We start from the raw sequence: 13,035 nt of genomic DNA on the forward strand, positions 1-13,035 counted from the left end.
ACAACTCAAAAGTACTTAATTTACTGCGAAGTGCTTTGGGATGTCCTGAGGATATGAGAGGCACTATATAAATGCAAGTCTTTTCCTTTCCAATGCTACCTTCATCCTTTTGGAGCGCCAGGAGCAAGTATCTTTATCTTGCCTGGTGCCAGACTACATGATTGCATGCAACCAAACATATTAGCATAAGTTTCCAAGATCACCCAGCATCAATAGACTTCTGGAGAAGTCTCCCAGTTGCAGTGTAGTCAGCAGGCTGATACAATAATTAAATCCTTACTAAGCTTCCTTGCAACATCTGACGCTCACCTTGGCAATTGATGAGAACCCAACTTAAGCAGGACTGAAGCTAGTCTCTTCAGGATAACCTCTATTTTGTCAAAACCTGCCTAATCTCAGATTGAGACCACAAACAGATCTGATTTGTTCTGCAGACACAAGTGTGAAATGTAACCAAGGTGATAGTGAACCATATACAGTTAAGCGCTTGGACACCCAAGGTGCAGATCAGCTCATCATTCTGGATCCCAAGGAAAACTAAAGCAGCTCCCGCAGCGACAGCCAGTATTGTCCTTAGTTTTCCACAGGAACATAGTTCATATTTTGGCTCAGGGATCATCCTGCTACTGAGATGAAGGAATATCTTCGAATTCCTGCTATCCTTCCTACTTGTAGTCTGTGCCTGTTGCTGGAAATCCATTTTGGGAATCTTGTGACTGTGTGCATACTGGGTCCGAGCTGGTGAGAATGAGGTCATGCTGCACTTTCTCTTTGATGGTCTGATGTCAACTCTTTCATCCTTGTAGTGTGCGAACACTTCTGGCTCCTCAGTAATTCATGCTGTACATTTTGCTCAGTTGCTAACTGTTAATTGTTTGACTTATGTACCACAAATAAGCTTTCCAATAATTTTGTTTAGATGACAATCTAAATAAAAATTTTTATTTAGGGCATAATCTTAGAATAAGGGGCTGCTCTTTCAAAACTGAGATGAGGAGAAACTTCTTCACTCAGAGGGTAGTAGGTCTGTGGAATTTGCTGCCCCAGGAAGCTGTGGAAGCTACATCATTGAATAAATTTAAAACAGAAATAGACAGTTTCCTAGAAGTAAAGGGAATTAGGGGTTACGGGGAGCGGGCAGGAAATTGGACATGAATTTAAATTTGAGGTTAGGATCAGATCAGCCATGATCTTATTGAATGGCGGAGCAGGCTTGAGGGGCCGATTGGACTACTCCTGCTCCTATTTCTTATGTTCTTACAAACAGTAAGCTTTAAAGAATTTCAGCTTCAAAGGATGATGACATTTAGGGTTAAGTATTCTAATGTACACAACAATCAAAATCTCAGCTAACCTTTCCTCAAGCATTAGTGGACAGAAACAGCAGTCTTAGAACATGGGGTAGTTTCAAAATACTGGAGAAAGATTTTTAAAAATTTACAGATTGGCGACTATGGTTTGTATTACACCATTTTGCATTAAGTCCGCAAAGGAAGCCAAGATAGGGTAATATGTTGAGGACAAAAAGGAACAGTTGTATGTGAAACCAGAAACTAAAAGGTGATGGAATCTGGGTGGCAGCTAATGGGGTAGAGTTTCCACTAGATTGCATTGGTTTTATCAGGGCAATCTGGCCAAACCAGCACAAAAGATCGAGGAGTTTCTGTTTACACTGGGCGTAAATTACGTCCAACGTAAGTCAAGTTTCTGCTGGTTCAAAATTCACTGTGCAGAAGCTGGCTCCGCTCACAAAATTGGCCACCCCCACCCGGATGAAATAACGAGAATGGCGCGTTTCCACCGATTGCACCCGTTCGAGGAGGGTCTTCAAATGAAGCTATTTTCTTAGACGCACAGGCTCTACTAGGCACGTTTTAAATGGTTTTCCATATTAAAAAATAATTAATTTACTAAGAAACTGACTAGTGTACACCAATGAAATGATTAAAAAAACCATACTGAACCATTTAAGTCATTTTCAGTGATATAAAATCAGATTACTCACAGGTGGAGGTCTAGATAATCATTAAAAATGCTTATTTTTTTTAATGATAAACCCATTTTCAGCTGCATTAATAAAACTGCACCAGGTTACCACTCTTAAATACATCAATGAATATTTTTTATTGCAAAGAAGAAAATGATTATGCTCTATTAAGCTGCCAGCTTGCACTGTTCATGGAAGATTTTACGTTTGTGATTATGCAAATGAATTTTAGTGAAAACTCTAGCTGTAACCCAACTGGCGCAATTTGTGCCCAATTACAGATTGCGCCCAAAGGGGAAACTCTACCCCAATATGCTTAATTCAAAACGGGTCAGCATGCAAGTGTCTGACATTGCTGTTAGGCGACTAGGACAATAAGTCTGGGCTTGTGCATTGGTAATTTTAAGGAAGGTGGGAGATGAGATTCCAATATAATGTGCAAGTTTGTAAGTTATAATAGAGGATATACTGCATCATTAGAGGGTCATTAAGAGACCATTAATACAATTTTGGTTAGGATATAGTTAAAAATGACAATGCTTCAGACAGCACTCAGTATAAAATTTTATTGTGGTACACATTTTGGTAAGAATAAAAAAATATAAAACACACACTTTTACTCGTGATTTTTGGTTTTATTTTGCAGCTGGCAAGTGAACTGCGAGATTATAAATGGTACCTATATTTTCACTCCAATGAAAATACCAATCGCAATTTCACATATTGTTACATATTTGACTAAGTGTTGTGCAATTTTCCAATGCACGTGTACAGTGCAGTTATGAAGCAGAGGTATGTAACAAATGCATCTGTAAACAGACAAGCCCCTTCCCTTGAAAAAAAAATTAGAAGTAGGAAAGACTTGATGTTCTAAGTCCTGGATAAAGTAATGCATTAGATTTAACAGTAAAAAAAGCACATAGATTACAAAAATAACCATCCCAATCTCCAAGAGTGCAGAACACTTTCAAAGCACAATTTGCTTACCTCTTTTTGTTCAATTTTTAAATAAAAAGAACTTTTCAGCAATTATTACTGTAGTTATAAACATTTGAAAATTCTTGCACAGTTCTCGCATTTAGTGCTGCAAATCCTGTAAACCAGTATTAAAATGGACACTTAACCAATTTCATCTGAAAACTAACAAATCTCTATACAAATCACCTGAACAGCACAAAAATGTCACACTTCTCTGGATTTCCTACACTTGCCAATACAAAATGCTGATGGTAACCTTCAGTAATGTCGCAATACAAATCTATAAATTTACTGTGCAAATTTCTGCATGACAAAGTTATCAGCAGGTAAGCCACAGACTTTAAAAAGGAACACAGCTGAATCCTGATGGAAGCACAACTAATTTGCTGAGAAATGTTGCACGTATTACATAAAGGACTGGACCGTGCATCGAGAGTTGGAGCAGGTATCTAGACTCCACGGTATTTTACAACAATTTGGGAAGTCAAAGGGTCAGACTCTGTGGCAGAACTAATCTAGAAACCATTTAGGGCTGAGAAATTTAGCCACATCCTCCTCCAGTTAGAGCCTCGCAGGTGAACTTTGAACAGGCACCATCACGTGATTGCACACAGACATCCCGTCAGCCAGTAGCAATGTACTGTCCAACCACTCTCAATTTATGCTCGCTCTCTCTCTCTAGCTCCAACCAAAATTAAACACTCTGCTACCACTATTATTGCAACCTGGCATGCTAGCTAAGGGCTCAACAAACACAGAAGAGGACAGAGTGGATGGAAATGGATGTTTAAGTGACTGAAGAATGCGGTTGCAACTCCACCATTCCACTGCAGGAACATGCTAGAAGTGTGTCCAAGTTCTGCTTGAACTACCACAAAATGATGCTGTTAAAACGATGATTTCAAATTTAATCTTATTCCAGCAGCTATCAGTTAAAAAGAATCTGTATGTTTTATCCCATAAACGGACTTACAAAAAAGCTCCATTTAACATGCCCTTTTTTTTTTAATATTGATGCACAACTTTCATGAGTTAACTTGAATAAAAATGTGCCAGTTTCCAAATTCTGCAAACAGAACAGGGTTTTAGATTAATGCAATTTAAAATGTGGGGTGATCACATGGCCAATAAGTAATTTTTTTAACCTAAAATTAAGTTGACTAGCAATAGTTCTTCAGGCACCTCCATCCTAATATCAAACAGGATCAATAACTTAGAAAATAACACATGCACTCCAATGTTAATGAGGGTACTTGTTCTTGTAAATGTGTGGCAAGCACAAAAACAGCCAAATTCTCATACAGCAGATACTGAAATTAGTTTTATGGTATAATTAGTAAAGTTGGTAATCTTAAATAGGCAATACATTTTAGCTCCTTATACAATCTTACACAAACCTTTACACCATATTCTCATTTAAATATGAATTTACCAACCAATTCCTTTAGGGAATTTCCCTACTGACCTTTAGGCAGACAGTTGTTATGAATGTTGCAAAAAATACATTTATTATTACAAAATGAAAGAACATTTTGGACAAGAAACTGTAGGATAGAAAGTTTTCTGGGCCTTTAGCTGACCACACTTTGAAACAATTATTTTTTTTACACTTATTTGTAAGACTACTGTACTCAAGTTCATTAGTACAATTTCCATAATTTTAACAAAATATGTAAAAAAAATACATTAAATTCATTTACTGTAGTTCGGTCATCCTTATTTTCAGTAGTGATCTGTTTCTGCACATTCTGCAAGGGCAGTCCTTTAGGGCATGACTTCCTTGTGCGATTTCTGGTCCACAAAGATCATAAATATCAGGCCATCCTACTGAAGGATGCACTCTGATGCTTCCTTGATTAATGCTGCTGCCTTGTCCAACTCTTCCTCTGTCAGTTCTATAGTAACCACCACTCGCACACTATGGAATACATTTAAAAAGCTAAGTTAAAATTTCCAGACCTGCAAATGTTATAATGAGTTCATTTGTTTATGGGAGCTAATTACAATAATATATGGTTATCCAGTTGTGACAAATCATTATCCATAACAGAAGTAATTTATAGGCCGTTCAGTTTAGTCATGTGTAAACTGGAATTGTATATATTTTGCTTTATGAAAACATCTCTTAAGAAACTTAGTTCCTTGCATATGATTTGAACCCAATAGCTCATCACCTCATACAATCAATCCTTGCCCCAACCCACTATTACCTCTCAGGAGTTCCACTGTCTTTACTGATAATTATGCTTTTTGCATTGATTCCTACCAGGACATCCAGTGAGCTTCATACTTCTTTTTGCATGAGCATAGTGTAGCAAAGGCAGGTCACCCTATCTGCATACCAAACGGGGTACAAACGTGCATCTACTGAAGAATGGAAACTCACCAATTCATCAAGCATCAGAGGGCAAACCTTTACCCTTTGTATACCATTTTTAAGTAGGTCACATAATGTCTACAACCTGAGGTTGTAGCCACCTGGAAATCAGCCCATAATAATCAATAGACATGTCAACTACAAACTAGGCGCAGCCAACTACCAAAACATCCCTTGCTTCATAGAATGTCATTCCTGGTGAATGTGCAGGGTACAGAAACAAGGTTCGCGTGGTCAATGTAACTATACCAGAATCACTTTGGCTTTGACTCTCAAGGCCACCATGGGAAATTAACAAGTGAAATGCACACAACAGTTCTGACTACCACCCCCTCACATACCTCCCTTTCTTCTCTAAGGTCCTTGAACGTATCATCGCCTCAGCTATGTGCCTATTTCTCCCCAAAATTCTTTGCTCAAAACCCTTCAGTCTGGCTTCTAGTCTGCTCACAGTTTGGAGATCAGCCTGGCCAAAAATAAATTACATCCTCTATGACTGGAACCATGGCGAGTCAGTACTCCTTGACCCCCTCCACAACATTTTACATGGTGAACCACACCATCCTGATCCAATGCCTCTCCTCTGTTATCCAGTTCATGGGGCTGCCTTATGTGGTTCCACAACTGCCTTTTAGAACATAGACAGTGCATCTCCAGCAATAGCTGCTCTTGCCACCCCGACACAGTCACTTTTATAGTTCCTCCCACCAAGATTAACATTTGCTATCTCCTCTTCTTCAGTTACATACTGAAGTTTTCAAATTCCTCTATGGCCTTGCCCCACGCTATCTCTGAAACCTGCTTCAGCCTTCACTGACACCAGCTTCCATATATATACCAATGATACCCATTGTTTCCCTCAACCACCTCCATGCTGTCAGACTGCTCGACTGAGAGCTGTGGATGAATCAAAATTTCTTCCAACTGATCATCGGAAAGACCAAAATCTTAATTTTTCAGCTAAGCCGCTGACTCCATCCTCATCCCCACTCACTCACTCAGGCTGAAACATACTATGACATTCCTGGTTAATATTCAAAGCAGAGTTTGAAATTCCATCAACAAGAGCACTTATTTCCACCTCCAAACCACTGTCCACCTTCAACCTTACCTTGCCCCACCAAAGCCATTATCCGTGATTTTGTCACCTCCACGCTAGATTTCTCGAATGTCCTCCTTGCCAACCTGCCATCAATTAACTCAGCTCATCCCATACTGAACATCACTTGGTCATTTTTGCTGATCTGTGGCTCCCCGTATCCCATTGCACTGAATTTAAAGCCTTGTCATTGCTTTCAAATTCCTCTATGGCCTCGCACCATGCTATCTTTGAAACCTGCTTTGCCTTATAAACCTCCTGAAAATTTCAGTACTCAAGGTTCTGACTTTTTGTGCATGCCCATCTCACTTCATCCCACCAGTGCAGAGGCTTTAGCCACCTCAGCCCCACTCTATCGAATTCCTTTCCCTTAAATCCCTGCACCTCTAAAAACTCATTTTTTGACCAAGCTTTCAGTCACCTTTCCTAACTCTCCCAGCATGGATTGGCTTCCAGTCCTTTATTTATTTTCTTACCTCTCTGTAAAACATCTAAGGACATTTTCTACATTAAAGGCACCATGTGCCATTTCTTGTTGTTGAAGAAAACAGCCTATCCACAAAAGTTACCAAGGAGGACAACATGTCTAGTGTCAAAGTTCTAAGCTTCAAAGTCTTAAACTAAGCAATTAAAGCTCTATATAATTATAACACTGCCTGTGCGCACGCCCTTTGCTATAAAAGTACGGAGACTACTATCCACTTTTGGAGAAGGATCAGCTTACTATTTAGGTCTTTACGCTGATTCTTCCCTCTCAATGGGCATAACACACTATTAGGAGAGCTACAGTGACTCAACAATTTAAAAAAAAATTACAGATGGCATAGAATATTGAAACATTAAGGTATAATGTTGAACAGTAGTACTATTGCTGAGGCCAGCTGTAACATCTCACCTGCTGCCCTGGCTGAGATCAGTTAACTCAGCACAGGTCTGGGAAAGAACCTGGGGCCTTCTGACCTGTACTGCCTAGCACTACATCGGGATGTGCCTCCATCCACCAGATTATTGGGGAACTAAGATAAAATTGAAATCTGAAGAGACATTTCTGAAAGCAACAAAGCACTGTCACCAAGGTGGGCCCAGGGGTTCGCCAATGGCAAAACAAGCTTATGCAGTGAGCAGTTGAGCCTCAAGAGCACCATCAGCATAGGCCCAAGCCACTCCTTGTTTAATTCCTGGTCTGTACAGAGTTGGTGGTGCTCAGTCGGAGCACTAAAATTGGCCTCAGTGCAGCGGAGATAACAAGGGAAAAATCTAATAAAGCTGCTGCTTCCAATCACTATTGAGCGACTCTTGCAGGAAATGTGTGGAGGTAGCAGGTGAGGACAATATTAGGCTCAACTGTGATGGCCCCTGTAGTCAAGCAGCCTGCCATTCACTGTCAAGCTCACACTCAAATAATGCTTCTTGGATAAGGTACTGGTGGATGATCAGTGGAACAGTATCCTCGTGAAACTGTAGCCAAGCGAGGATTCAATGTCAGGAGAGGAGAGGGGAGAAAAAAGAATTGATAGTGAAGAAAAAAAAAATTCTAAAAGTCCAAAAAAATGCTGGTGCTAGAACAGGACCTAAATGACAGTAAGTTTGATAGGATTGAACAGTGCTTTTTGTTTCTACATTGTTTACGGATAGAGCAATTTTAAAATTAAAACGTTCCTTTTAATGTAAATGAAACAAAACAGAAGAGAAAAAAAGAGCAAAAAAAAGGAGCAGAATCCCAAGATAATAGCAACAAATGCTACGAAAACTAGCTAGCAAAATAGGGATCATCTTTTCATTCTATAAAATACAAACATTTACCTTGGCGGAGGTAAAATCTTTTCCTCCTTGTCCAGGTAATGTGCTCGAGTTAATGCAATCCCTCGGTTCATGCACTGTTAAACAAAACACCACGATCAAAATAGTACAGTTTAAAAAAAATTATAGTACTTAGTGCAAAAGATCACCTGTTTTATTCTACTTCTTTATAGGATTTATGCTCCAAGTAATATTTTATTAAAGCTTGTCACACATAATATCATAGTACATAGAGCACAAGAGGAGGCCATTCGGCCCATTGTGCCTGTATCGGTTCTTTGAAAGAGCTATCCATTTAGTCCCATAGCCTTGTAAATGTTTTCCCTTCAAGTATTTATCCAATTCCCTTTTGAAAATTACTATTGAATCTGCTTCCACCACCCTTTCAGGCAGTGCATTCCAGAACATTATAATTCGCTGCTTAAAAAAATGTTTCCTCATGTCGCCTCTGGCTCTTTTGCCGATCACTGCAAATCTGTGTCCTCTGGTCACTGACCCTTCTGCTACTGGAAACAGTTTCTCCTTATTTACTCTCCGCCTGAACTCTGTAGCTGCGGGGTGAGCACCTCCTGAAACGTGCTATCCACGAAACACTCAGCTTCCCGTATGCACTGTGTTGATGCTAGCTGCCCCATAAGCTCAGAAACTCTGAGCTCAAGCTGTTGGAGGCACTTCCTGCACATGCGATTTTCCAGGACACAAATTGTTCTGGAGTTCCCACATGGCACAGGATGTGCATGTGACGGGCCTCAGCTGTCCTGCCATGTTAGCTAACAGCTATTTAAACTGTTTGTTTAGCTTTAAGGCACTTAACTGTTTATCTGACACTAAAACACTAACCACTAAAAAAACACTTACTATCCACTAATATAAATTCATCCCTAAAGTTTTGTGGCAATCAGCTTCAAATTTACAGCACAATTTTGTCAGTTGTTAATTCTGAATTGTGAAGACCATTCATACACAAACATTTTCTCACAGTAATTTAATCTTCAATGACAATTATGAATTACCCCACCTCTGATCTCATAGTTTGCGAGGTCACCTGAACTCCTTGATTACCAATTTGCAATCATTCCTAGATATCTGTAACATGTCCTGCATAAGTCAATCACCACAAATCCCAACCATTTTTCGGAGATTGGCCATCACTGTTAAACTATCGCTGCTAACAGATTGACAAATAATTTCAGGGAGGGGGGGAAATAGAAAAGTTATTTCAAGTTTATTGTAAACTTTAAATGGTACAAAATAAATGTACGCCACAACATGCTGCACTTGATTTTTTTCACAACAGTGAATTGAGATGGATACCAGGGCACTTTGTCAGGCCCAGTGCATGACCATTCAAAACATCAGCATATTATTCCTTTAAAAAGATACTCACATAATCGACAATTTCCTGCAGTAACTTAACATCATTTTCTCTTGATCCTCTGCTTCTTGCCAGCTGCAGATGGACGGCTGGAGAAAATGATTCACCCACAACTTTCAGACCAGATATACTGCAACGTTAAAATATAAAGGTCAAAAGAAACTTCTGCATAATTCCATTATACAATCATCTGAAATATGCAATGACACATAACACAGAATAACTGGTTAGTTAATATTAATTACTCAACTACACTTTTATGGTGCACTCTGTTACAGTCAACTTGGTTCAGTTGGTAAGACTCTCGTCCCCTAGTCAGAAGGCCATGGGTTTAAGCCGAATTCCAGGACTTGAGTTTATAATCTAGGCTGACACTCCAGTACAGTACCAATGTCATCTGGTTCAGGTGAACATTCAAGATCCCATGACACTGCTCAAAGAGCAGAGCTCTCCTGGTGTCCTGGCCAATATTCTTCCTTCAAGCCAACATTTGTAGCTTTATTTGTGTTTTTACAAATAAAGCTACATAAGCCAGTCTTTAAAATCACATTGGTCAATAAAAAAAATACAACACAGAAATTCTCCCTTTTGTGGCATGACCAAGCTCTGCTTCTATCACAGTATCTACAATTCAACAAAGGGCTCAATGCTCTCAAAAGTAAAAAGCATTTTGTTTCAGATTGTGGAGTCAAAGTGATAATCAAAAAAAAGGAAACGTATACGTAGTTATATAACTGATTTGCTGAAGGCTTTAGATATATATTAAACCAGTAGTTAAAAGATTACAAAAGTACAATAGACAGCTTCTTTATTTAATAAATGAGTACTTACCCCTGTAATGCACAATGAATTCGCTGACATTTTAGTCTTAATACTCTGAAAATATCTGCAAAACATTTTAAGCGTTTGTATTTTACAATATTTTATGTTAACAGATACAAGTTAAATCACATAGTCACACATTAAATGTTTACAAAATGCACTTCACTGAACAACTGTTAGATGTCATAAATAATGCTCTTTATTCCAAAATATTTAAAACAGATGTTTAGAAATCAAATATAGCATTCTGTACTTCAAATCTGTCACTATATTGTGTGAAAATGTTTTAAATTCCCATCAATGTTTTTCCTGGCTTCCCTGCACCATTTACTTCCAAAGTTTTGTCAGGGATGCCTTGAAACCAAGCATTTGGGGACAAATATGTACTGCACAAGAATGATTCTCAGTCTGACTTCTCCCTTTCTGTAGAGAAATGCTCAGCTTCTGGTTGCTGTTTCCTCTCAGAAATACTGCTGGGATTATAAATTAAAGGGGATCACGGACTAGACACGTCACTCTGTCGTGTATTACCTTGGCACTCCAACAAGCAGTGCCACACAAGAACAAATGTAAAGAATCTTACAACACCAGGTTATAGTCCAACAGTTTTATTTGAAAATCACAAGCTTTCGGAGCTTACCTCCTTCGTCAGGTGAGTTCACTCACCTGACGAAGGAGGTAAGCTCCGAAAGCTTGTGATTTTCAAATAAAACTGTTGGACTATAACCTGGTGTCGTAAGATTCCTTACATTTGTCCACCCCAGTCCATCACCGGCATCTCCACATCACACAAGAACAAATTAGCTCATAATATCTCAGTTAGTAATTTCAATACCTGGGTCATCCTCCATAATGTTCAGAGCTTCTATAGCAGCAGAAGCAAGCATTGGTGGTAAAGATGCTGAGAAACAATAGCCTTGTCCTGAAAGCCGCTTCAGAGAACAAATACAAAAAAGAAACATCAACTGAAATGCATCTTAGCAAAGTTCATCTCCAGAATATAATGGTTAGGATTTCAGGAAGATAGCTTATTGTTTTCAAATTAATGAAATATAATTCTATTCAAACAAGGGACTATAAATGAAGCAGCAAGATGAGAGCAACACCAAATACTCAATTTGGGTCTCCTCATATAATGCAGCAAGTAGCCTGTTTGAGCAATAGTGGCAAACCCAAATGGCAATTGGTTTATTCAAGGATCATACCCAGGGCAGATTCACTGGGGAAAAAAATAAGCAATTTTAAAAAAAATCTAGCAGGGGCAAGTAGTTTCTATCTATAATGGTGAGCTGTTAATTCAACAAAATAATTGAAAAAGATCCCATTTGCTGCAACATTAAGATTTCTTTTCCCCTGTCCCCTAATTTTCTTTTTCCCACTGGATACAGTTTCACAGATGCTAGTTACCTTCTGGTAACCCACGCAAGTGGTCATTCTTAACGTATGAACCTAGACAGTGAGTACTGATGGGGTATTTAATTGTGGGATTAGACCTGGGGGTGGGGGGAGAAGAATAGACAATTCAATGTGTAAGCTAAAAGTGGACCTACCTGATGATCAATAACAAAGGATCTTCCACAGCAGAATCCTCCAATGGAGGCCAAGGAGTTCTCCATATTTGCACTTATAAGGTCAATGTCATTAATCTGTATTATTTCAATTGAGAGAGGAAGAGAATTAGGAAATATTTTTGTCTTAGGATGGAAGTATCTATTAAAAACAGTGCATGGTCGCAACATTCCAAGGGCATTACACTAGTAGGTGGTGTTGTCAGCATAACTTCACACGATATAGTGTTATGTGACACGCCCACCCTTAAGAGCTTCAATTTAACTTCTGATCAAAAAAAATTGACAAGGTTAAAAAAGCTTAAGAAATGAAGCAGGAAACTCATAATAGAAAAACTGGAATGATAAAAAATGGAAGTTCTCCTGAAAACCCTGGCCTTAAATGAAAAATGCAATTAGATGCCCATGTGCAATCTAGGTCAAAAAAGAAAAGGCAAGGAGAACAAAGACTACCTCCCCAGAATCAAGACTGGATTGAAGATTAGTTTTTTTTTAAAAATCACTCGGGAGAAAACTGTAAACCCTTGAGTGATCTTGGCGACAAAGCAAAGACTTTGAAGTGCAGAAGAGCAATACGGCCACAGAAAAGAGGTGTGAAAATAGAACAACTGAATGCAAGTTGTTTGTGACAAGCTGTCTGAAAACAATAAACAACCCCTGATCTAGAAAGCCAGAGAAAATGGACCAGCAAGAAAAGAAATTGGTATGCAACATCAGCTCACCCTCTCTGCCCCCACAGAAAAAAAAACACAATGGCAGGATCCACCCACAGATGAATAAAAAGTATCCTCTTGGAACAGAACCCATCCCTACTGAAGAGAAAATGACCCAAAGAACACGCCCTTAAAAGAAAATGGTCTGATGGAACCACCCCATTGAGGAGAAACATTGCTCCTCTCCCATCCCTCCTTCTTCCCCCTTCATCACCTTCTCCTACTTGCCCTCCCTTTCCCACAAGCCTCCACTCCCATCTTTGCCCTGCTTTCCTCCCACCCTCTAACCCTGCTTCACCTGTAAAGTGCCTTGGTT

The 13,035-nt window shown here is 39.1% G+C and overlaps 1 protein-coding gene across 1 annotated transcript in view; it reads right to left on the bottom strand.

The window, feature by feature from the left end:
• Nucleotides 1-2,539: 2,539 nt before the first annotated feature.
• Nucleotides 2,540-13,035, bottom strand: part of sptlc1 (serine palmitoyltransferase, long chain base subunit 1) — a 39,224-nt gene continuing 28,728 nt past the window's right edge. The window contains exons 10-15 of the mRNA XM_067983247.1: nt 11,989-12,084; nt 11,274-11,370; nt 10,448-10,502; nt 9,629-9,746; nt 8,245-8,318; nt 2,540-4,883 (exon numbers count right to left, since the gene is read on the bottom strand). Coding sequence (XP_067839348.1) covers nt 4,790-4,883; nt 8,245-8,318; nt 9,629-9,746; nt 10,448-10,502; nt 11,274-11,370; nt 11,989-12,084 — 534 coding nt within the window. The 3' untranslated portion in view covers nt 2,540-4,789. The remainder of the gene's footprint in view (nt 4,884-8,244; nt 8,319-9,628; nt 9,747-10,447; nt 10,503-11,273; nt 11,371-11,988; nt 12,085-13,035) is intronic.

The sequence above is a fragment of the Heptranchias perlo genome, chromosome 4 (genome assembly GCF_035084215.1).
Source record: "Heptranchias perlo isolate sHepPer1 chromosome 4, sHepPer1.hap1, whole genome shotgun sequence".
Taxonomy (NCBI): Eukaryota; Metazoa; Chordata; class Chondrichthyes; order Hexanchiformes; family Hexanchidae; genus Heptranchias; species Heptranchias perlo.